We start from the raw sequence: 24,984 nt of genomic DNA, 5'->3' as shown, positions 1-24,984 counted from the left end.
AAAGATACGAGAGCTCACAGAGGGTGTGCTTGGTGAGTCCTCACGTGCTGAGCGGTCCAAGAAATCAGCCCTAAAAGGAGAGGAAAAAGAAGAAGTTAGCGTTTGCAAAATCAAAAGGCACAAAAGCGAGGAAAAAAAGCGTCTAGGGCGGAATCGCACCCTCCGCTCGGTCCTCTTGAGGGAAGGTTTTTCCCGTTTAAACCCTTCCTTGTGGGGCGAAGGGGTGCTCCCGAAAAGGGTCGGGTGTGACTCCCAAGCTGAGATTTCCTCGGGGATCCCCCCAACCCTGGGGCAGCAAAGCCAGGCTTGGAGAAAATCTCCGGCAAAGTGCGTGCGGCCCCGGTCAGCGGTGGCGGGGGGCTCGGGAGGGGACCGAGCCCCGTCCGGGGGCGGCGGGCGAGCAACAGATGCGAGCGGGGCTTCTCCACGAAGGGCTGAGGGCGTGGGGACATCCCGGAGAGCGTGGGGACATCCCGGAGAGACTGGGGGCATCCCGGAGAGAATGGCTGGAGCGGGGGCCGGGGAAGGCACCGTCCGTGCGAGGAGTGCTGCTGCCTTCCCAGCTCGGCAACACGCTGTGGAGCTGGGATGCGTGGGTTATAGCTGGAAGGGCTGAACGCAATTCTTCCGAAAGTCATAAATCAAACTCTTTCTATGAATGAGAATGTCATCAAAGAGATCAATTGCAGGAACACATGCACAAATAAAAATCCTCTTACGTATTTGCCGGGGCTGGGGATCCCCGTCTAAAACCATTAAGTGAGAAGGCGTTTAGTCATAATTCATTTTTATTGCTCTTTTAAAACAACAGTTGGCTGAGCTGCGGCCGCGGCGAAACCTCGGCCCTGCTTCTTGTCCTTCTCTCCGCTCCAGCCCAGCCCTGCAGAAGGCGAGCCGCAGTTTAACTCCCGTGGCACGGGGCTGCATCGGCCGGGTCAGGGCCGCTTTTGTGCCCAGATGCCTGGATGCTGAAAATACTCAAAAGAAAAAAAAAAAAAAAAAAAGGACCAAAAAAAAAAAAAAAGGTATGGGGGAGAAAAAAAATACGCTACAAGGCTCAAACCTTTAGCTCGCTATATTTAAATAAATGGGGGGATGCGGAGATCAGGACTCGCCTCAGAGTCTCCCATGAGCCCTGCGGCCACAGCGGGGGCACTGGGGGCGGAGGCGAACTCCCACGAAAAAGCCTAAATCGCCGGAATCGCCCCGTTGGCCCCAGTCTCGGACAGGAAACGCCAGTTCCCGGCCCGGCCTGGAGAGGAGTAGCGGAGGGCAGAGCGGGACCGGGGGCCGCAGCTCTCCTCGCCGAGGATGGGGGATTGCCCCCTCGGCTCTTACCCTGCTGCCCCACGCACAGTACCGGCAGCAAAAACCCAAGGCATCGCGAGAGAGACAATGCAACAAAAGAGACGGGGGCTCTTCCCAAAAATGGCACGGAAAAGGGAAGAAAAAAAAAAAAAAAAGGATTTCAGATTTCAGGATGCTGGAGCCTGTAAGAGAGGTGCTGTAATTTGTCGGATTTTACGGGTAAAAATAATCTATTTGGAGTAAAATATACATTATTCTTGGCCGGCTGATGTAAAAAAAAAAAAAAAAAGCTGAAAAGATGCCAGCTCTTTTATTGGTAAACAGTCCCAGCGGCCTGCCTTTTTTCCTCTGCCTTATGCAGTATTTATCACAACAGGTTTACAGGAATGAAATAAATATGTTTATGTCCCTTTCCATAGCTCAAAATGATGCAGTATAATGCCATAAACGCCTCTGGAGTGTTGTTTCTGTTGTCCTCCCCCCGACCCCCCCGGAGTTTAAGAAAAGGAACCTTTCCAGAGGGCCCTTAACCATTCGTGCCTGTGCAGTAAATGAGAACAAATAGAAATAGTAGGAGCATCCGGATAGACGCGTGGTGGAGGGAGCAGCCCTTCGGTGTCTGCTGGCCATAGGGAGGCCTTGGAGATGGCACGGGATAAAGGCTGACCTAACAGCAGTAGGAGAGCTTGCACCTAGGAGAGGATGTTGTGGTTCAGATGGGAGGGAGGAGCTTGCGGGTGAGTGTGTGTGTGTGTGTTGGTGAGCAGAGAGAAGTGGCAGGGTTAGAAGAAGCCCTTTGGATTTCCAAACGAGCAGCAGCCGACCACGAGAGCACAGCGATGGAGGAGCCGGCTGGGAATGCACCTGCAGGAGCGCGGGAGGCGGCTCCTCCTGGGGCCGGCGGCTGGGAAAACCACTTCCCATCCGTCCTTCCCCGAGGTTATCGTTAGGACTGTTGGTGCCATCCCCTCTCCCTGCAGACGGATGGGTGCCCTGGGGCGGACGGATGCCCGGTCTTCACCTCCCCTTTCCTTTTCCGCATACGTAACCCGAATACGGGGTCGCAACCCACATCCCACCGCCCTCCCTCTTTTTCGGACCTTTTTTTTTTTAATTTTCTTTTTCTGGGGGGGGGGTTGGTGGTGGGGAGGGGCAAGCTGCAGTCGATGCTCAGCGCGGTTCCCAAGGGTCCTGGGGCCGCCTCTGCCACCGGCCATCTGCCACCTCCCGCCGCTGCCGGCCCGGGTGCTGGCGGAGCGCGGGGACAAAGGGACCGGGGCGGCGGGCCCCGCACCTCCCGCAGCTCCCCTGCCCCGGCCCCGGGCCGCCTCCCCGGGCCGCCGGGCTGCGACCTGCGGCACCCCGGGCAGCTTTCCCCCCGCCCGGCCCGGGGCGGGCGGCAGTGGCGCCGCGGGGCCCCAGCAGATGGGCTGCGGAGCCCGGCGGGTCCCCGCCCCGTCCCCGTCCCCCCCTTGTCCCCGGCTCCCCCTCCCCTGCCCCAGTCCCGGGCTGGCGCGGGGGAGCCCGGCGGAGGTGCGGGGGGAGCGGGGATGCGGGCCGGGGGGAGGCCGGTGTGCCCGGGAGAGCACAATGGCCGTCAGTCCCAAAAGCGCCTCATTTCCATGCTAATGCCCGCGGCCGCCTGGTGATGCGGCTGGACAAGCCCCTTTAACTCTTGGCGTCGCGTCGCGCTGGGCTCTGCGGCGAGGCAGGACCCAGGTCCTTTGGCCCCATCTCCATCCTCCGGAAGACCCCCGTCCCCGTCTCTATCCCCAGTAGCAGTCCCCATTCCCGGTTCCATCCCCATCCGCGTCCCCTGGGCTGGTGCTCTCCGCGCTGCCCCCTCCACCTCCCCCCGCACCCCCCGGGGGGCCCAAACCGGGGGGCGAGGGGCGTCGGAGATGCCCGGCACCGGCCTGACAGCTCCGGGGCCGCCGCAGAGGCACTCACCCTGGAGGGGCCGGGCTCCGCGGGCCGGGCTCCGCCGCCGGGCTCTCTCCAGCCTTCCCCTCTCAGCGGGCGGGCGTCCCCCGGTGGGCAGCAGCCCGGCCCCCCCGCCCCCCGGGGGGCCGCCGCCGCCCTGCCCCGCGGTGCCGCGCCGCGCCGCGCCGTGCCGTGCCGCGCCGTCGGAGCGCTCGGCGTTTAAATGCCCCCGACGCGGCGATCTATCAGCGGCAGGAGCCGGGAAAGTCCCGCAGGCGCCGCAGCCATTGGCTGCCGCCCCCCACGTGCCTCCCCGCTCGCGGTACCTTCGTGTCATTTTCCTCCCGGCCCCATGGAGGATGTGGGAAAGTTGGCGCGGCCCCGCTGGCCGCTGAAGACCCGGTGGCGGCGTGACAGCAGCGGGACGCGGCGAGGATGAGCTCCTTCCTCGAGTACCCCGTCCTCGGCGGCGAGGCGGGGGCCTGCGCCGCCCGCGCCTACCACCCCGAGCACGGGATTACAACTTTCCAGCCCTGCGCCGTCAGCGCCGGCAGCTGCAGCGGGGAGGACCGCTTCCTCGTGGGCCGCGGCGTGCCCATCAGCCCCCACCGCCACCACCACCCCCCGGGCCAGCCCGCCGCCTACCAGCACCACGGCGGCCTGGGGGTGTCCTACGCGCACCCCGGCTGCGCCCCGACGTACGGCTCGCAGGGCTTCGGCGCCGCCTACGGCCCCTACCCGCTGGGGCAGGACGCGGAGCTGGCCGCCGGCTTCCCCCCCTGCGCGCCCGCCGTGTACTCGGGCAGCCTCTCCTCCTCCGCCGCCGCGCAGCACCCGCACCAGGGCTACGCGGGGGCGCCCGCCCAGTTCGTGCCCCCCGCCTACGGGCAGGAGCAGCAGAGCCTGCCCCTGGGCACCTATAACCATGCCCTGTCCCCCCTCCACGCCGGCCACCAGCAGGAAAACTCCCGCTCCCCCTCCGCCGAGACCTCGCCGCCGGCACAGACCTTCGACTGGATGAAAGTTAAAAGAAACCCACCCAAAACAGGTCAGTGGCCCGGCGTGGAGGGGAACGGGGGAGGTCGGGGCAGCTCCCTGCCGTCGGGGTGCCGGGGGTGGCTCGCAGGTGCCCCGCGCCCCTGGGAGCCCCGGAGCCGTCTGCCCGCAGCGCTGGGAGCCAGCGCCGGCCCCTGCCGCCCCCCCGCTCCCCTCCCTTGGTCGTACGTCTTGTAATTCATAACCCACTTATCAAGTTTCCTCTGACACCAGAGGCTGACTCCAGTTTAGCACCTCGCACTCCATCACTCACCCTGCCGGGGCTTCCCTCTTATCCTGCGAAGTCCCCGCTCCCTATCGCTTAGCCGGTGTGGACATATTGATTACGTCGCCTATAAATCATTTGCGCTCACTTAACGCCGCGTGTCCCCTTTGCAGGCAAGGCCGGCGAGTACGGCTTCGTGGGGCAGCCCAACACCGTCCGGACCAACTTCACCACCAAGCAGCTCACCGAGCTGGAGAAGGAGTTTCACTTCAACAAGTACCTGACCAGGGCCAGGAGGGTGGAAATCGCCGCCTCCCTCCAGCTCAACGAGACGCAGGTGAAGATCTGGTTCCAGAACCGCCGGATGAAGCAGAAGAAGAGGGAGAAAGAGGGGCTGCTGCCCATCTCCCCCGCCACCCCCACGGGCTGCGAGGAGAAGGCGGAGGAGTCCTCGGACAAGTCCTGCTCGTCGCCCTGCAGCGCCTCGCCAGCCTCATCCTCCTCGGACACGCTGCCTGCCTCCAACTGACACCGCCGTGCCCCGACGGGGGGGCTCGCCCCGATCTCCCACGGGTGCCCAGATCTCCCACGGGTTCCCCCGATCTCCCACGGGTGCCCCGATCTCCCATGGGTTCCCCCATCTCCCACGGGTGCCCCCATTTCCCACGGGTGCCCGCGGCTCCCACGGGCGCCCCCCCGCCGCCGGGCCCCGGGGTGCCGGCTCGCACCTCGCCTCCCAAAGGTCCTTTTTCGGTCCCCCCCCCGTCCCGTTTCGCTGGAGGAGCCCCTTACCCGCTCAAGGACGGGTCTCTGACCTTCCCCGAGCGACAGGCAGGTTACATAGGGTACACGACCTCACGAAGAGCTGCACTATTGCGAGTGTTTACACGACTTACAGGACTTTCATCCCTTAATTTAATGTATTCTTTGTTCGTGTCTATGAGTTGGTTGCTTGTAAATACTTTGTCCGAGAGATTTATCTTTTTACAGATTTTTCTAGAAATGACGTTTAGATGATCAGGTTGAGCAGGGTGAGTGCATTCGCAGAACCGGATCCACTTTTGTACCGGCCAAAAGCCGACGACCGCATCAAGCAAACGCGTGAAGCTCGAGCAGATACCTCAAAGAGTAGCGCTGTTCCTCTCCGTGTGACAAGCAAGGCTTCAATTGCACTAGGTTTTGTAACCCTTACCCGGTGTGCTTGCCCCCCCGCCCTAAAGCTGTGCCGGGTTATACCCGCCCGAAGGGTACACCCGTCCGAGAGAGACCTCACCTCTTCCCGTTTTCGGATTATTTAGACTCGATGTCTTTTCAACCTTCTCGTGAATGTGACGAATGGCCAAATGAATGTATCATTTCTGTGGTTGGTGTCTGGACCGTTGCATGACGCCCCGTGCTTTGATGTACCCCGGGTACACTGAGGTCTATCAGTTGTCGCGTGTCAGCGACACCTCCTGATTTTCTGTACAATCATCGGAGCTCTGGGATTACCCGCTGCTGGAACCCAGGGCAGGATTTACGGGTCCTTATAATGTCTGTAATAAATATATTCCGCTTTCAGGTATACCTCGTGTGTCTGCCTCTGCGTGACATCACCGAGGAGCCCCAGCCTGGGCCCAGCACTTCGGTTTCCCCAATTTTCCTCTGCTGGGGCCTTTTGTAGGGTCGGAGGGAGAGGAAGTGTCTCCCAGCGTTCCTCCTCCCGGGCTGCCCGGGCTGACTCATAACACAAACCTTCTTCCTTTTCTATGCTTAAATAATATTATTTTTAGGGGATATAAGGCCCTCCTCTCCCTCCACTGTAACTGGGAGGAATTTATGACCCCGATCTATTTCTGAAGCACAAACACGAGAGCTTCCTGGGTCAAGTGCTAACCTTTTCACCTCGGGATGGATGTTGACACTTACATAAACAGAGCACGCTTCAAAAGCAGAAACTGTCTTCAGCCAGTCTTTCCTCACATCGCAGGCCCCTCACCAAGGGCTGCACATTTCATTAGCTCGGGCACTGAGCTGGGCCAGCTTCTCCCTCCTTCCCCCCCCCCGGCTGCCATCCTGATGGACTGCCAAGGTAGGGAGATGGCTCCCAGGTGCTTGGCAGCCTGCTTCTGGCAACTCCCAGCCCATTTCCCAACCACCAACTTTTTATTTCGGGGAAAAAAAAACTAATAAAATAAAAAAAAAAATAAAAAGCAAGTTCTCGCAGGTAAATAGCTTGAGGTTTCCAAGAGGTGTCAGACGAACGCGGGGTCGGGGAGGGGGGAGCATGAGTGTGGGGAAAGTGGGTGCCGGGAGAGAGCAGAGACCTGCTGGGCTGCACGGGGGAGGGTGTCTCAAGTCACCACTGCCCCTCGCATTTCGGGGCAAACACTCGTGACTTCTCCTTCACCCGGCACATCTGCAGGGGAGCGCTCCCGGGCTTCTCCCGGGGCCGGGGTCGGTGCCCGTGCAGGCTGTGCCGTGCGGGACCCGCGGAGAGGCAAGGAAAATTTTCTTCACTTTGGTGTCAAAAGAGACAAGCCCCGATTTGCAAGGCGCGGCGGCCATATCAAGAGCCGAGCTAGCTGCGAGGGAGCGGGGCTGTCTCCAAAGGCGCCCGCCACTGCCTCTATTTCTTTCATTTCCCCGCCTGCCATATACTTTACCTTTTGTTTATTAGTGTAAAGCCACAAAGCAAAACAGATGGCCTTCTTCCAGAGACTTGGATGTGTTAAAGTGGCATTTGCATGCCAATGAGGGCATTTCAATATCGAAATCTGGATCTAAACATTGCTGGAATCCGGATCTGCAACTCGGCTCCCCCGGTGTTGACTTAATGTGCTAGAAAGAGCGGCCATAAATTATAGCCTAAATGCGGGAGACGAGACACTTGTCAGTGCGTCAATCTGCGCTGGGCTGCGGCAAAGAATCTTCTCTCCTTCCAAGCCGAAACCTCATTTTATCCTTTTTTTTTTTTTTTTTTTTTTTTTTTCTCTCTCTCTCTTGTTTTTTTTTTTTTCCCTTTTTTTTTTCCACAGCTCCGAATAATTTCAAGCGACGACACCCCCAAACCTCCCAATCCCGTCTCGTTTTCTTATTTTATGGTTATTATTTCGATGCATTCAACCTCCCAGGGCAGGTGGTGTGCGCAAGAGGACCGAGAACCTCCTGCCCACCCCACGTGCGGGGTTTCTAACAGAGAAATAGCACTGGCAAGCGGAGCGTGCTTTGGCCTGACGGAGTCACTCAACTGGCCTTCAGGTTGTAGGGATCCTTTTGTTTTTACACCATTTTTTTCTATTTTTCTCTCTAGAGTCTCAGGGGAAAAATGAAAAAAAAAAAATCAAACCAAAAAAAAACCCAAACCACCCACCAAACAACCAAGCCGCGTTCAAATGTCAAACGGAGTTTAGCATCTTCCTATCATACTTAAGGCCAATTCTGCTGTTCACCTTTAAAGTTTACTTTTGGAGGCTATTGAGATGCTTTGGTGTTTTCCTCTGGGGCAATCAGATTGAAACCGATCAATATTTACTCAGTCTGAAAGGGCTGTTGAAAAGGCAGCTAACAACAAACTGCTTAGCTGCTCTCCCCTCTTTAATCTCAGGTTCACCGAAAGTTCAAGCAGAAATGAATTCAGTGATGGGTCACTTTAAAATAAGTCCCAGTGCTTAATCTCGCAGCCTCGGCAAAGGCAACAATTACAGAGCCATCCCTCTCTCCCCGTCCCTCTCGCCGTCTCCCCGGCAGCGGCAACTTTCCTCCCCTTGCAGCCCAGCGCTATTTTTTGGCTCTCACCCGCTCTTTTGCCGAGGCAGCGGCCGCTCCCGCACCGCTCGGGGCTGCCCCGCACCTTCCCACGCGGGGACCGTGCGTTTCCCAGAGGGGTGACACGGGGGGTCCTGGGGTAAGGGAAGGGATGCTCGGGGCTTTATCCCCTCAGAGATAAGGGTCAGCTGGGACGGCCGGAGGAGCCGGGTGGCTGCCTGCCCCCCTTCAGTCCTCCCTGGGCAAAGAGGAGAGAGAAACCCGGGCGCAGCGCTGCTAATTGCAGGGACCCTTCGGAGGCCAAAGTTCACGCAATCGCTGCATAAATGCATGCTTAACGGGGATTTATTAGTACCTCTCTAATGGCAGCTCACGCTGGAGGGGCCAGCGGGTTTTCACCAGCAAATTGCTGCTCAGGACCCCCTGACACCCCGAGGTATTGCCCGGGGACCCCTCCGGCTGAGCATCTCCGGGCCGGGCACCGCGCCCGCTCCTCCGCTCGCGCTCGGCCCGGGCGACGTTTTCTTTTTTTTTTGGGGGGGCGAATAATAATCGTTTCGGCATATTTTCCTCATAAGCTTAGGAACAACGTTCTTTGCTTGTTTTCCCTCTGCAATTCTGCGCCAGCTTAGTAAACTACAAGAAATAAAAAAGGAAACACAGAAATTATTCAATGAATAGTATATAAATAACATCATAATATCGAAAATGACTCAAATTATTTCTTTCTTTGCATCTTTCTTTCTTTCCCCTTTCTCCCTTTCTCCCTTTCCAAGGCAAACATTCCTTTTCTCCCCCAGGCACACTACTTGGCCGGCTTGCACTGTTAACATTATTCTTTTATGGTTTATGTGTCATAAAATATTACAGGTCACAGTTACTCCTGTTTCAGGCTCAGAAAGACCATTGAAATCAATGGGGGCTCTGGGAAAAAAAAAGTCTCCCCTTGTGCTTAAGAATCTGAGGGCAAACTTTGTTGATTTTGATCATGTGAGGAGCCCTATTTGCCATATAACTTCAAAAGGATTACACATTTCAGTAATACGAGCAGAAATTGGCCCGGAAAAATGCTTCCGCGCTATTTTTTATAGGGCAGTGACATATTTTAAGCATTTGTTCCACACGGAGAATGTTTCAGCCATTACTTTTACAATTATTTTGGCTTTCCGATTTACTTTCCTTGAAAGTTTATATCTCGTAAATTTAAATCAGGACTATTGATTCTTATAAAAGTGTGACCGGATAACGACTAGCCTCAACAGAGACGATGAAAGCAAAAAACAGTTCGTGCCTTCTGCGGGTGTTCAGTTTATAAATACAAACTCAACGCTGCGAAGTTTTCTCTCCGTTCACGACTGTAAAAGCGGGGGAAAAAAATCAAATAAAAACAAATTTAAGCCCAAACGAGCCCAGAGAGGCGCTACCGTTTGTGGACAGCGAGAGGACACGGAGCCAATCTCAGCCACGAACTTTCCCCTAAGCTCACGTAGGTTTAGGATGCGGTGCATCCCAAAGCAGAGGGATGGGGAGCAGACGGGGGCTCACGGAGCGTTTCGCGACTGCTGTGGGAAGAGGCTGGGCGGCCGGGGAGCGACAGCCCTGCCCCGGCTTCCCCGTTACTGGCATCCCATGCGCTCGGCTTGGCGCAGAAGTATTTCTGTGTTTGCTAATCCCAGCCTATTCTGGTTTTAGCTCGGCAGGCCACTGGCCGCCAGAGGAAAACCGAGTAATACGGTATCGATTATTAAAAAAATAAAAAAGAAATAAATCCCGGGAAATATCTACTTTGATTGAACGCTCCGCTAACGCCTTTTGGAGGGATCGATTGCATTCACAGCTGTCCTCGGGTTTGATCTTCGGGAAGTGACTAATAGAAGGAAAATTCGTTGTGCGCACCGTGACAGGAACCGAGGGAGCCGGCCGAGGGGCGGCGGGGCCGGGATCCCCGGTGCATGCACCGTCTTCACTGGGACAAGGCGTACAGCCGGGCCGGGAGGGACCGGGGAGGTCCCGGGGGTCCCTGTCCCGGTGGCTGCCTGAGCCCGAAGTGGCACCGCAGAACCGAGAGAAGGGCATCGCGCTTCTGGGCTCCTTTGTGTATTAATGCAGCTATCAGCAAATCCCCGATAACCTCCCTCTCCCTCTGTCAACACCCCTCAGCTCCGGCCCGGGCTCGGGGAAGAGGGATGGGACCTGCCACCAAGGGTCCTGCAGCAAGAGGTGCCCCTTTTGGGGGTTTCTCGGTGACAGATGTTGACGTTTCTAGGGAGCTCGGTAAACACAGGGTTGGACTGGACTTTTTCATAGCCCATGTGGTTTTCATCATTCCCCGTCAGGCTCAGACCAAAGGCAGGAGCTTCCCTCTTCACACTCCTCATCCCCTCTCATCTTCAGCAGTCACTCAGCTCCGGTGACACGGAATAAAGAGCAGAGAAAACACAGGAGACCAGGTTCGCTAAGCAGTGAGAGGAGGTGGGGGTGAGGATGGGGCTAGCGGTGGGAACGGGGGGAGTGGGAATCTGTGCCGCGGCACGCAGGGAGCCTTCAGGTGCAGAGCACATCTGTGCGAGTCTGACTGCATCTGGGGACAAACCAGGGTGAGCACGGCAGAGGAGGGAGGTAAGAGCCTCAGAGCACAACCACTTGCCCAGACTTCTCACTGGCTTCCTAGGAAGGTGAAGGTCAAAAGGGGCTCCATCATGACAGTAGGAACTTTTATAGTTTTAACTGAAATTCCTTTGTACCAATAAAACATTTTTTTTTTGACTTTTGCATCAAGTCTACTACCTAAACAAACTCCCATGCAAAACATCAGTTACACTGGAAATGCCATGCAAGCCTCAATTCACATTCTTGACTTAGTTGTAAAATATTCCCTCCAGCACCCAGCAAAGATGGAGACTTTAACCAGTCTGTTTTGCAAGAAATAAAATCCCTGCAGCATTGCTCTGTAACATCAGTGGATTCAACACTTGTGCATAGTTCTGGGGACAGATGGATCATAAAACAAAATGTGTTGGTTGGCGTAGTGCTGTGTTCCTCATGCTGTGTTGGGGAAAAAATAGTTTAAAAAAATAAGGCTGTCTAGAAACTGAAAGGTGATCCCATCTGAGCTGAGCCATTGAAGAGCCATGCATATTTCACTGTGCAGAAATATTATATTGGAGGAACCCTCCTTCCAGAAAACAGTATTAGCATGAACAATATCTTTAGACATGGAGGTGGGTATTGCAGACAAGTAAGACTCTGTGGGGCTTTGCAATTTATTACATTTCCCTCCTCCTCCCCCATATATTTTATTTTGGCATTTCCAGCAGTGCTAGGAGGCAAAGCAATGATCATGGAAACACAGTGATGCAAAAAGGGTTGGAGAAGGCCCATCCCCTGGTCAGAAAAGGATGAGGATGAGGATGAGGATGAAGATAAACATTCCAGCTCACATATATATCACAGAACCACACAGAATCACAGAATTTTCTAGGTATGAACACATGTTTTCCCAAAGAACATAGATTAATTTAACAAGCTATCATCCTAGCTTCTTTAAAATCAGCTCATAAAATGAAATATTTAGATGTTAGCAGAGGATTGTCCCTGATCCCATGATTACAGTGATGTTGTGTGGGACCTGCTGTGGCCCATTGCCCAGGGAGTTTTGGCTCACCTGAGCCCCACTGGTCTGCAAATCAAAAGATTAGGCTAAGAGAATATGAAAATCCCCCAGTAAAGATACCTTTTCTCTCTTCAGATTAGATCTTTCTCACCCCAGGGTTTTGAATGCCATGATAAAGCACATAAGGAGCATAAAGAAAAACACAAAATTCTGCTGAGACCTCTCCAATGATCTCAAATTTGACAAGAGACTATAGAAATAAAAAAAATCTCCATGAAAGCCCCCTTTAAAACACAGTGGTGTGTTTTGAGACTGGTTGACCATATAGGTTGCCTCCCACTTTCACCAAGGCTGAGACAGAACAAGACATGACCATTCCAGTGAGCTCTGGATCAGTACCTACTGCAAGCTCCATATTCAACAATGTGCAAAAATTTCTCCTCTGCTTTTCACTGAGAAGGCAGCAGGGCAGGCTGTAGACTGCAAGCAATGGAAACCCAACAAGCAATCTGGTCTGGTCAGACCCTCAAGTTTTTTCTTTTTTTTTTTTTTTTTTTTTTTTTTGCATTGCATTGTGCATTGCACTTGTGATCTAGCACTGCTTGGAAAGGGGAAGAGGGGAAGATAAAGCATTTAAAATAATTTCTGCTACCAGAAAAGACATTTTTGCTCACCCTACAGAGTGCATGTGATTCAAAATAAATGCAAATCATTGAGGTTTAAATGAAAATCTGATCTGCAACCTTAGCTACGATCTTACTCAAAATCCAGAAATGAAGAAGGCTCTTTGGTAACCAGTCTTAACCAGGGTTAAATGCAGAATGTATAATGGGACCCTCTTCTGCAGACCTTATTCATTACAATCAGTGCAGTTTTGCCTTAGAAAATACTGCAGACAGGGTTTTTTTGAGCCACTAACCATTTTTCAATGTGACATTTTGCAATTTAAAATAATAAGTGAAAATTAGTTACCACAAATGCAGCATTTAAAGCAACAGTGAGCCCATGTTAACATTGATTTCTCTCTGTGTGTCTCCTTCTCTCTTTCTTTATAAAACTTATGCACTCTGTCGATACAATACTACCCCCTTTGATAATAAATCTGTTGTTTCAAGCGAGGATGCTACCATTTCCTTTTCCATGTAATTTATAGCTATATTGATTCTAAAGCTCCGGTTCTCTATTTCCCTCCTGTTGTATTAAAAATGAGTTCTAATTGCAAGGCAAATGATCTTTGGTCAAAGCACCTCACAGAGTATTTTAACTGTGGCTAAGGAGATTTAATTTGATTAATAGAGAAATGAAAACCTCGAACATCTTAAATGATAATTTTCAGCTTAGTGGAAAAGAGAGGCAGAGAAAGAAGGGAGGTTAATGGAGCCAGGGAAAGCTTTAATAGATCAGCACGAGCAGATGTTCTTTTGCTTTTCTGTCAACAATTCTGGTTTGTTGTGCATATAGAAAAACAAGCTTTTCAACTCTCACCACGATTTCAGCCTGTTGCCAGCTTTGCTTGCCTGCAGGATATCTGCTTATCTAGCAAGGGAGCAGGATCAGGCCTCCTCCCCTTTGGTCTAGAAGCAAAACAACCTTTCACATGAGCTGTGAGGTTTGTCACACTCCCCCTCCTCTGCACACACTTTTTCAGCCCTTAGATCTTTATTTCATAAAATTCCTTTCCTCTTAGAAACTGAAAAAAAAAACCTGACCAGGAGATGAATGGAAAAGCTGAGAAATATTAACTGCATTCAGGTGTGCGTTTGCTGAGGGGAGACGAAAGGAGCTCGGCCCCTTCCTTGAGGGCAGTGCGTGCATTCATCCCCGTGGCCCTGCTGTCGATGTGCAGCTGCATGAGGTCCTCTGCACCCTTGGTGTCTGCACCCGGTATGCAGCCTCAGAGGGAGAAGAAAGCTGCTAAGCAATAGGGGAAATTAAAGCAGCCATTCTTCTCTGTGAAGCATCTTTGGTAGCTACTTTGTATGCTGGAGGGTCCACGTTGAATGAACAGTGATATATGGGTGCATGGGTGTGTCTTTCAGGATTTAGGATTTGGGTTTAATCCTTGGAGCAGGTATTTTGTTTAGTGCATTTCCCTATCAGTCCAGAGTAGCAGCACTAAAGGTGATGGAGTCCAGTTTGAGCCTCAAAATCAGGTTTGTTTGTCTCTAAACATTCTCCAAGGCGAGGAATAAGCATCAGCCTTTGAAACAAAACAAAACAAAACAAAAACAAAAACAATCTGCATTTAAGAGAAGATTAAATAATCTAAGATTTATCATTCACTTCTCAGTGGGTAGGACTTCACTGGAGTAAAACATTTAAAGTAGAAAATGCCTACAGGCATCAAGTAGAAAATTCCCTTTCATCACAAGAGGCTAGCTCCTGCTCTATTTGTGCTGTATAAAAGGCCCAGAAGTTCCAATGGGGACTGTCAGAAAAGGGACAGTGGAAGTAGCCCCAGAGTCACTGTCTGTGAGGTAAACTATATCTGATCTCAAAGAGAAGAGGGTGGGAGGAAGGAATGAAGCTTGTCAGCAGCCCTGTCTTGAAACATACCTGCCCGAGGTGGGTTTGTCCCACGGCAGGCACAGCAGTCTGCTCCAAAGATCCTGTCAACTAGATGTCAAGACATTCCTTCAGCCAGCACGTGTGAAGACCCCTTTGGTTGTGAGGAGGAGTATGTGCGCTTAGCCAGAATGTCACTCCTGAAAATACTGCTTTTTCTTGTCCAGTTTGGACACACTCAAAGGGTGAAGACTTGCAAAAATTCTTACTGAGAGAGAGGGGGGAAAGGAATTTTTCCTTGTACACAGCTTACACTTGTATTTAAAAGAAATTGGGGGAGGTAGAGAGGGGAGGAAGATTCATCTATATGTTTTCCAGATGCTTATCCACATCTATGAGACCAGCTCTTCAGGATCTCATCAGTGCTCCAAGTATTTGCAGGATCCAAGTATTTTCAGGACTTCATTAGCTTACTTTCTCCAGCCTGTGCTCGTAGTGCAGCACTTCCATTGCTTTTATCCATGTTAGGATTAGAGTGGCCAAAAGGCAAAGCTGATGTGGGTCAAGAAGGGGGACAACTTTGCAGGTTGAGGAGATATCACCTCCTTTCCTGGTCACACTGAAATTGCTGAGATGCATGGTCAGGTATTCTAAGCTGCATCTCATGAGACAATGTTGTCCCTTAATGCATCTTATCATTTTTTTAGGTTTTTCCTTCCAGGTTTCTGCACTGGTTACTCTAGCTTGGCTCCCATTACCCATAGTTTTGTGCTTTTGTGCGTAACCTAAAAACTGCTTTTTTTTAAAAGTCATGTGGCTGAAAATGAATGACTTGACGTTTTTATCCATTTTTTTAATAAAAGCAAACATTTTTTTTTTCTTCCCTCATTTGTTTGTTCATTTCTTCCTACCTTCCTTCTGCTTTGCCATTCTTCCTTCTGTCTTCCCTCCCTCCCCTTCAGACAATTTGAAACTATTACCCTAGTCAGTCAGGTGTGAATGTAAGGTGCATGCACCTCCATTTCCTCTCTGGAAGGCCCCAAAAGATTTACATGGGTGTATGTATGGGAAGGAAAGGATGCTGTGTACTTCCCCAGATATCTATTGGCCTTTTCTGTGCATGGTTTTAAAGCAATGCTTTGATCTGATCAACAATAACTCTGCTGAGGTCAAGGATGGTGTTTTACTCTCATTTGATATTTGTTTGTGGTTTGCTGTTGGTTTCATGACTTCCCTTCATTCCTTCATGCTGTAATTCACAGACTCAGACTCCTGCTGCAGGGGAAACATAGAAAACATTTTTTTTTCCCTTGCCACAATGTGTTTTCTAATAGTTGCCTCCTTTTCTTCTGTCCTTTCTTCGGCTTTAATATCTTTCATAAGTGTTACCATCTGCTTGGGTGCCTGGTATTACATGTTGTGAACAGGGCCAACAGTTTTGGAGGGGCTGGGATGGTGTTGTTTACTACTGCGCATAATGAAGATTGTTGTCTTTGCCTGGGGCAGGTGGGCTGGGTTCTGCATAGAAATGCAGAACATGTGCTGGTTTCCAGCTACCTACTTTTCTCCTAGAATGAGGTTGAGCTAGCGGCGCTTGCTTAGTATGCAGCGACTCCTTTTCCTGCCATTTTCTGGCCCTTAACATGCTTAACCTTAGAGAGAAAGACACAACATATTGTGATGCTACTAACTGGCCGAAAAGCACTATCAATTTTAGAAGTGATAGGTGCATGTCAGAATCAGCATAATTAACTGGAATGACAATCCTGTTAAATGTGCTCATGCCATTGCACCGGCAATAAAGCATGTGTAAATTTACAATTAAGGCCTGTCTTTCTTCTATACCTCGGAGAGTAGTGACAAACATTAAGAAGTTGTATAGCATCAGGAACTGAAGGGAGGTATTTATCACAATAAAAACATCAGGTGATGCATTTCCTAGATTATCGTACCTTTTTATGCAAATACTCTTTTTTTTTTTGCTGGAAATTTCAGGCGGAGTAATAATTATATTTCTGATCTGAAAGGTGATATTTCACTCTCTGGATTTTTTGTTTTCATTTGCAAGATGGATGATGACCATACTGTTTACCCACTTTGCAAAATGCTGTTTGAAATAGCCCTCAATCCACATTATGCATCGGGCTGTACTTTCTTTACGCTGGTTGCACTGAACTTTGTGTAGCCAAAGAGAAATTTTCAGGGATGCTGTGAAATGTTTTCCTACATTGTACAGAGATGCTCCCGCTACGGCGGCTGCTGGAAAGCATCAGCACAAGCAAGATAAAGGTGATTTAAAGTGCGTCTGTGAGTCAGGCGGTGAACTGACAGCCATCTTTAACCAGCCTGCCCCTGGGATGACCCTGAGCTCAGCTGGTTGTGAGATAGTTGGGTCTATTATGGGACAAAGGATCATATGTCTGACAGGATGCAGAGAACACATTATAGGATCACAGCTGAGTAACAGTGCAAGACATAATGTACATTTATTTGATGAACAACACAAGCAAATCTTGCCAAGAAAATTTAATTTCAACTATTTTGTTTATTCCAAGTCAATCTCTTTCTGCCGCCTATTTCAAGAAATTCATATTTGCTAGCTTTTTCTCTTCTAGGAACGAAACAGATGATCATGCTAGCAAAATTTATAAAGCTTGCAGAATGTACACTGATAAATTCATATAATGGACTTGCACATTTCTATTGTATTTCCTGCTTCCCATGTGGGCTCAATCTGCATCTATTCGACATTAGATTTCTAACATCTTCGCCTAAAACCACATATAATTTGGTCAAGTGAGGCTGGGAATGTCAGAATGAATGGAATAGCAGGAGAGAAAGAAAGCCATGGGCTTGAAACTGCATACGGTCTTGTATGTGTGTAACTGCTCATGTGAGCAGTGCCAGGAGAACACAATTTGGTGTGACAGGGTTCTCAAGAAGGAGGAGAAAAATCTGAGTAACTTTCCACACTGAACTTCCTTCACACCTACTCTTAAGAATAAGATATTGTAGCAAGGAATCTGATATCCACCATTTCAGTACAGGGTAAACAGCTGGTGGAGACACAGGCAGTGGTAATCTATAACCTTGCACATTAAAAACAAGACTAGCTCCAGCCTCCCCTCTGTAGAGCTCATCGTATGCCATGAAAGAGAGAAATTACCATGTTGAGGATGTGGAATTGGAGGCTGGGGAGGGAAGAGGTTTGCCTGAGCCACTTGGCTGGTCAGTCCCCAGCCTCCACGTCCTGACTCTGCTGCTGCCCACGTCCCATCTCTGACACAGAGTTGTGGGAGGCTGGGTGTTGTGATGCTTCAGAGCAGCACTCAGCACCCAGGAGGAGTGCAGTGCTGCACGGTCTCTGCCAAAACAAGCCAAATGGCTAGTAATGCCTGAGGTGGTTAAGCTGCTGGTGTGGTACAGGAGAGAGGCGGGAGCATCATGTCTGTCGGAGGACAAGTCTCTGCAAGGAAGGCACAACCATGGCTGCTGGAGCCGCAGATGGTGTGGAGCCCCAGTTCCTCTGCTGCCCCAGGGTCTGGCTCTGCCGGGTAGGAGGCAAAGGCTTCAATCAGCAGAAGGAAAATTGAGCATTAACCCCCCACCTTCCCCACTGCCCCCCGGCCGATGTGTTGGGGTGAGGAGAGTGGCGCGATGACGTACCACACTGCAGGCAAGGCCGGGAGCGGCTCTTCACCTCCAACAGCTTCAGAGGGGATGGGGGGTTAATCTGCTTCCCAGGCCCCCATGTCGGTAGCCACACGTCCTATTGCTCTGGGCAAGCTTGAACCTGGCTCAGAGTCCTGTACAAACAGCTCACTCTTCACAGAGCTGCTGCGCGGGGTGACCTCTCCTAATACATGGCTGGTTTATATTTGGGCTGATTGCTTCCAAAGGGGGAACGACACAAAGTGATGCAGCGTGACCTCATTAGCTCGGCTCACACTGGTAAATGGATGACCACCATTAGGAAGGCTCTGTTGTGGCAGTGCTTCCATCGTATTACCTGTGGATAGTATCATAATCTTGCTATAACCTGCTGCAAAGATTTATGCACTATGCTAACTTGTGCACTACAGCTGCTTTCTGTCTTATAAATATTGACTTCTGTGCCAAAAACAACAACTTGGTACAACAGGAATTAATCTTCTGCTTGACTGATGCATCTTTACAGACCAGTTTGTCTTTAGAAAATAGAGCTCAAGAGAGTTCTATGATTTAGAAAAATGCTTTATAAGTTGATCTAAAATATAGGCTGTGATAAGCAGAGGCATCATTAAAGTGACATGGGGGCTATATTTTGCCTTCTAGATTTTCCTAACTGTACCATCTGTTTGTCATCTTGTGTGAAATTTTAAAGAAATTGACAGACTCTGCATCCTGAATCTTTTCTGTATTTCACAGTTTCTCTGATAATTTATCACACTATCCAAATGCTTTTAATTCACTCAATATTTAAAAACAATAATATTTTTTTTAATAATAAAAAAGTATCTTTAGAGGAACCTTGTTTATCAAAACACTTACAGATGTTATACCTTTTGTCCTCAGCTATAGCACTACAATGCGAGGGAAGCAAAGTGCATCCCCCACCTAGTGCTAGTCACTAAGATGAATTCACAATATTGAAGTATTCTGGAGTTGTCAGCAAATAACAATTTATGGAATCAAGGTACTAAAAAGATTAAAAGACAGAGAATTATCTCATCTTATCCAAGTTCCTTTTAAAAATACTTTTGTACTATAGTTATTAAACAAAGATATTTGTCTATGCAAAGGAACCATTTAAGATATTAGGGGCAAATACAAGTTTCCCATATGTTAACAATGGCCCTTTATTGAAGTTTGAGTTTTCAGGGCTTCAGTTACAGACATTTTTGTAAGTCTGTTCTTACTGTGCCTAAGAGTGAGAGAAGGTGAGTACTCCCTGCTGTGGTGGAATTTTTGACTTGACTATACTTGTACTGATCATGGAAAAGTCAGGAAAGTGTTGTGGTTTAGGACAAGATCAGCTCAGCTATGTTACCACATATTATGGTCTTATATTCTACAGGCTAGATCTGACTGACTTAAAGACAAATTTTTATTTGGGTGGAGACTTCAGTGCTGCTTCTTCAATGACTTTCAGGAAGCCTACTTCCATGTACCCCTGAATAGGCAGGCTGCTGGCAAAACTTCTGCTCCAGAGGTGAAATTCATGCCTCTGAAATGGAGTCAGTCAGTGAGTTGTCTCTAAGTCTCCTAGGCAGCTGTTTCCTAGGCAGCTGTTTGGTTTGTAAGTACAGGGCTTATGTTTCTTAGGAAAAAAAAATATACTGTAGGCATATAATATGAACAAATTAGTTGTTCTTTAGAGAGCTTACTTGTTACATAGTGAAATTGAGTTTTAAATTTGATAAGCCATTAGCTTTGATTTTTTATAGTTAATTTCCATACTTTCTCAATGCATAGGAACTCAAGCAAGTATGGCTTGTTTGTACTGGCTGAGCTTTATTGCAATCCCAGAAATGGAATGTTAAAATTTCATGATGTTTTATCCATAGAGAATATATACATCCATGCACTTAAAATTTGGTGCAGAGTGTCTTCAAACAAGAATTGTTTTTATCTTTTCAGGGGGGACAACTAGGTAAGGTAAACCAAGAATGAGTTTTAAGCTTCATCCCTTTATGGATCCTAGCAATGCAAATATTCTCATAGGGGGAAAGAGTATTTATTTTGTGGTCAATCCCCTAAAAAAACAACTGAACTGATTAAAATCATTTTCAATCAATAGGAATTGTAATCAGTAGGAATCTTCATCAATAGGACCTTGGATATGTTAACTGAGAATTCAATTTCTCTTGTGATTATAAGCTCTACAGCTATTTAATTAGTACAGGTGCAATGCTTTTATTAGAAATAGGTTCATTCATAGTGAAATGCACATAATTCAGGCATTTTTTAATATATAGTTCTAAGTAGTAGCAAAGATTGTTTTACCAAAAAAAAAAAAAAAAAGGAAGTTACATGGTTGGAATCGTTAAGTGGGTTGGAGCTAGATACAGATCTTCTGTAAGTGCCTGATAAACTGTACAACTAATTATAAATATGCCAAAGCACAGATGTGATCTTCAGTAAATACATGTTCATGCCAGTATATTAATGGATTTATATGAAGGAAATAAAAACATTTTGAACTCTAGGAATGATGAATATATGGAAAGTAGCATGAGCTGTAGTTTAGATGTGCTAATTCCCGGACTACAGACTGCAAGGTAGGAAACCTTATGATAGTTTAAGTCTTATTTTAAATTTAAACCTATGAAGGAAAGGATATTTGGTTCTTTGTTCAGTACCTTCCACAAATGGGATGGCTAATCGATACCACAGTAGTAATTCCAGTTGTTCTTCTGTAACAGAAAGCCATGTCAGATGCTGGCACTTTGGTAGCATTCCTGATCTGTGGCTCAATGAGCATCAGTGGGAGCTGTGGCTGATGGCCCAGGACCGGCCACATTGCAGTGGCCAAGTCTGTACAGGGGAACCCTCACCTCATCTACAAACACTGCCCACTCTCAGTGTGTCTGTCTGTGCTCCTGCAGGGTTGGTTACCCTGACGCTTTTTTTCAGGAAGCTATGATTTCATTATATACAGGTCAGAATAGTCCCTTTGTTTCTGAGGAAGGAAAGATTCTGTGGAGAGAGTTTCTCTCTTACACAGGTTTAATCTTGAGACCTTAATCAAACAAACAGATCACAGTCAGTAAAGTACACACAATGTTTTGGGTTTTCATAGCTCTGTTGAGCCATAGTCCACCAACTCTTCAATTCCTGACAGTACTGGGAAATAATTTTTGGTGTGCTACCCAATCTTACAGACTTGCTTAGGCTGTGACACTAGCAATTCCTTCCTACATATATACAGCAAAGCACAGGCATTACTCTGGATTTCTACCTACGGAAAGCTATCCTGTTGCTTCAGACTCTGAAAGCAGTCTGAAGCATGAAAACTTTCATGCTTGATCTCAGGATATAAAAAGACTTTTTTTTTTTTTTTTTTTTTTTCCTGCTGAAGACTTAAGAAAATTTCTTTGATCCAATTTTAACTCACAAAAGAGTAAGGTAATTAGCCTTTTTACAGACTACAACTTAAAAACAAGCAAGTAAGCAAGCAAACAAACAAAACAAAAAAAAACATAGAAAAGGATATCTAATCTTGGTGTCTGAATGTTCTTCCAAGAATGCCAACAGACCCTAGTGTGCTCTTGGCTGTAGTAACTAAATAAGTTTGAACCTATTTCATCTGATGGGCCTCCTAGGCCTAGGCAGATATTGATATGGATACACAGTTCCTATTTGAAATTCAACTACTTATCCTTCATAAATCATCACGATGCTTTTATTTATTTTTGTAGCTGCAAAGTGCTAAGCATGTTTTGTTGGCCTGATTTTGTATGATGACAGATAAAAGCCTATAAAATAGCAGACGATCTGAAATAATACCAGCAGGAATATGTAATGAAAGCAAAGTAATAGTGTTTACAAAATCAAGGCTTATCATGCTGTGTAAAGCAAGGCTCTTATTTCAGCTGCATTCAGATCTGAGATCTCCTCACTGGTTTTGTCTTAATAACAAGCACACAGCTCATACTGGCAAATAGAGCAATCCCTATTGAGAATAATATGCCTGTTGTTGTCATAATGGATCTCCACTGACACATTTAACAGCTTGAAGGTATACACTTCAGCCACTATAACTTACATTAATTAATCTTTATTACATCATTACTGCCTTATAAAAAAAAAAAAAAAAAAAGCAGAACCCCTGCAAGAACTTGTCATTGATATGAATATGCCAGACTTTAGTAAAGTTAAAGTTAAACTTTATTTTTAAACAGAGATGCTCTAAGAACCTTGTGCAAAGAGCAAGGCAATAAAGCCAGTCAACTGAAACTCCATTCTTCATCACAGTAAAGCATAACGGTAGCATATTCTTATCTGATGATGAGTTATGGATGTCTGTGTTTAGAATTCAGAGGATTACTAAGGAGATTATCTGATCTGTCAATCACACTGATATCTTGATGGGTTGGAATACCGCTGCAAATTTAGCATAGTGTCTTTGCTCTAATGTTCATTCTGTATGTCATGGTTAACCAACATCTTAATTACATATAATAAATAATTTTTCCAATGGCTTATTATTGTAATGCAAGTCTCAGTAGTGCCATGTAAAGAGAGTCCCTAGCTGGGAATCACTCAGAGCTGCAGGGTTCCACCGAAGCACTACTACAATAAAGAATTCAGCAAGCCTCACCCATAATGAGCTGAATGAATTTGTTTCTCACCTGCTTTGGAAAATAAGCACACTCAGGCCTTACCAGCGGACTCAAATGACCATACAGAAATTCCAGGTACAGTGAACATAAGCCATGGCATCACGGCCAAGCACTCGGATGCAGAACTAAGTAACTAAGTTGAAATAATCAACACTGCTGCTGTACTGTTTGTTATGGTGATGAGAAGATGCCTCAGTGTAGTCAGCTGAAAATAACTTCTTTGATTAACTTAGTGACCAGTGTCTTGGTGTCTAGTAGGACATGGAGTTTTTGTGTTGCCCTGTTGGCCTCCATTGGCAAGTTTACCTCTTTTTTACCTCACCCTCCCTGCTTTCCTAGGACTTTTTTTTTTTTCTTTTTTTTTTTTTTTTTCATCCCTCTGTCTGTTTGCTTGTTTCACAGGAGAAAGGGCTTTTTGGTGAGGAGAGAAGGCTTCCCAGGGAGAGACAGACACATAGCTACATGCTACCTGAGAATTCTTGGTATGGAATAAACAGAATTTTGCATGAACAGCCATGTAAGATGTCTTGGAGATAAGGAGCAGGGGTATAACAATACAAGGCACCAGAGGAGGGATTTATAGATACTCCCCAAAGCCCAGTAAAAACATCTGATAAGAGGGAACAAGCAGTTTCATCACAGCACTTCTTCATTTGCATGCTTCAGATTTCTTCAGCTTGTTATCAGTGCTGTTTAGGCAACCCCAGGTCTAGGACTGCTGAAAGACCTAACTTGACTCAAACATGAAAGCTTTCTGAGGTGGCAGCTGCCAGGGCTGACTGCTCTGCATCATAAACTCAAGTGGAATTGCAGCAGGATGGTGATAGTGGGCTGGCATTGCCCCCTTGTAACTCTGCAGAGGAAGGGAACATGACTTAAATAACAGTATCCTTTAAAGTATGGCTTTGCTGAGGGAAGCTGGTTTCACCAAAAATTGTTATTATAGGATACAGCTACATCTATAAGGGTTTATCAGCATAGAGGCCAAGGATGAGTTTCAAAGGCTGAGTGCTCACTCTTACAGCAATGCAAACTCCTCTGTGCTGTGCACTGCACCTTCATCTAAAACGTACTTACTTAAAACCTAGATATCTCAAAATCAACACCATAAATTCTCTGCCTGGGCACTGAAAACAAGCACAACAGTTACATGGGGTAGTATATATGACATGTTCCTCTTGTCTGCAGATGAGCACAAAGCAGTAGCTATCATACACATTTCCTGTGACTTTCTGCCACAGCTGAATACAGAGAGTACAAAAAGGACCCATAACCCATAGCTAGGCTAGCTGATGAGAGAGAAAATATTTCTGAGGAAGATCTGAGAAGGACTCAAAGGATTAACAAATATGAATTCCGGTGGTTACATTTCTAAATTCATGGTCGGGCTCTATTTATAGCCATTTCACATGGAAGCCCTTGTGTTCCTGTCTCTAGATACCACTAGTATGAAGTATGTAGATATCTGTACGAAGTACCCTTGAGTATTTGCTTCAGGATTGCTCACATGCTTATCCCAATGGGAAATGGAAATGACCTGAAATGATCAGCTACAGAAAAGCTGCATGGACACACGAGAATAGTCATAGCTGGGCAATGGAATGTTTGCTAAGTCATTAGTTAGATAAGATTTTGGAGAAAATATGGCCAAAATGTGACAAGATATTTGCAGTTAGCATTAAATTAATTTTTTGGTGCATAGTTCTAGTCTATCTTAATGTGTTTCTAATTAAACTTTTGCCATCCGTGCCTGGTATTTGTAACAGGTCCTCTGTAACTGAGACAGAAAGCGATGATCTGCAAATACAAACTGTGCCCTGTAGCGGCTGTGACTTAAATGTGAGGAATAGAAGGGAGAACTACAAAGTTTGTTTCACCTCATTGATGCATCCCCGGAACAGGAAAATGGCTGGTGGAAGTTGCATGATTCCCATGGGTCACTACTGTGGGGTGGGCTGCCTTGCTTTACCATTAGCATGTCTTGGGCCAGATCTTTTCCTACCATAGGGTCATTGAGGTCTACATATCCAAAAATACTCCTGGACTGGAGAGTAAAACGTCCCCTGCGCTTCTTACTTTGGACTCAATAAAAACAAATGAACAAAGTGACCTTGCATAAACATTATCCAAAACGATGTGCATGCCGTGTTGTTCCCAGTTCAAAGAAACAGCTCTCTGCTTTAAAAATAAAATGGTAGAAATTGGTAATTTAACGGCATGTTGCAAGCAGTTTTCAGCTTTCCCTGCTGTGAATCAAGTCCATGTCTGCCTGTCTTAATCAGGATTTTATTTAAATAAGTTTC

General features: G+C 47.9%; 1 protein-coding gene across 1 annotated transcript; it reads left to right on the top strand.

Moving 5' to 3' along the window:
• Positions 1 to 3,666: 3,666 nt before the first annotated feature.
• HOXA1 (homeobox A1) lies at positions 3,667 to 5,021 on the top strand (the record flags this gene model as incomplete). Its single annotated transcript, XM_084281913.1, has 2 exons — positions 3,667 to 4,279; positions 4,666 to 5,021. The coding sequence occupies 2 exons, from the start codon at positions 3,667 to 3,669 to the stop codon at positions 5,019 to 5,021; spliced, it is 969 nt and encodes a 322-aa protein (XP_084138039.1).
• Between the last annotated feature and the right edge of the window lie 19,963 nt (positions 5,022 to 24,984).

The sequence above is a fragment of the Netta rufina genome (assembly GCF_964035555.1).
Source record: "Netta rufina genome assembly, chromosome: 2".
Taxonomy (NCBI): Eukaryota; Metazoa; Chordata; class Aves; order Anseriformes; family Anatidae; genus Netta; species Netta rufina.
This window is presented reverse-complemented; position numbering and strand designations above follow the sequence as displayed.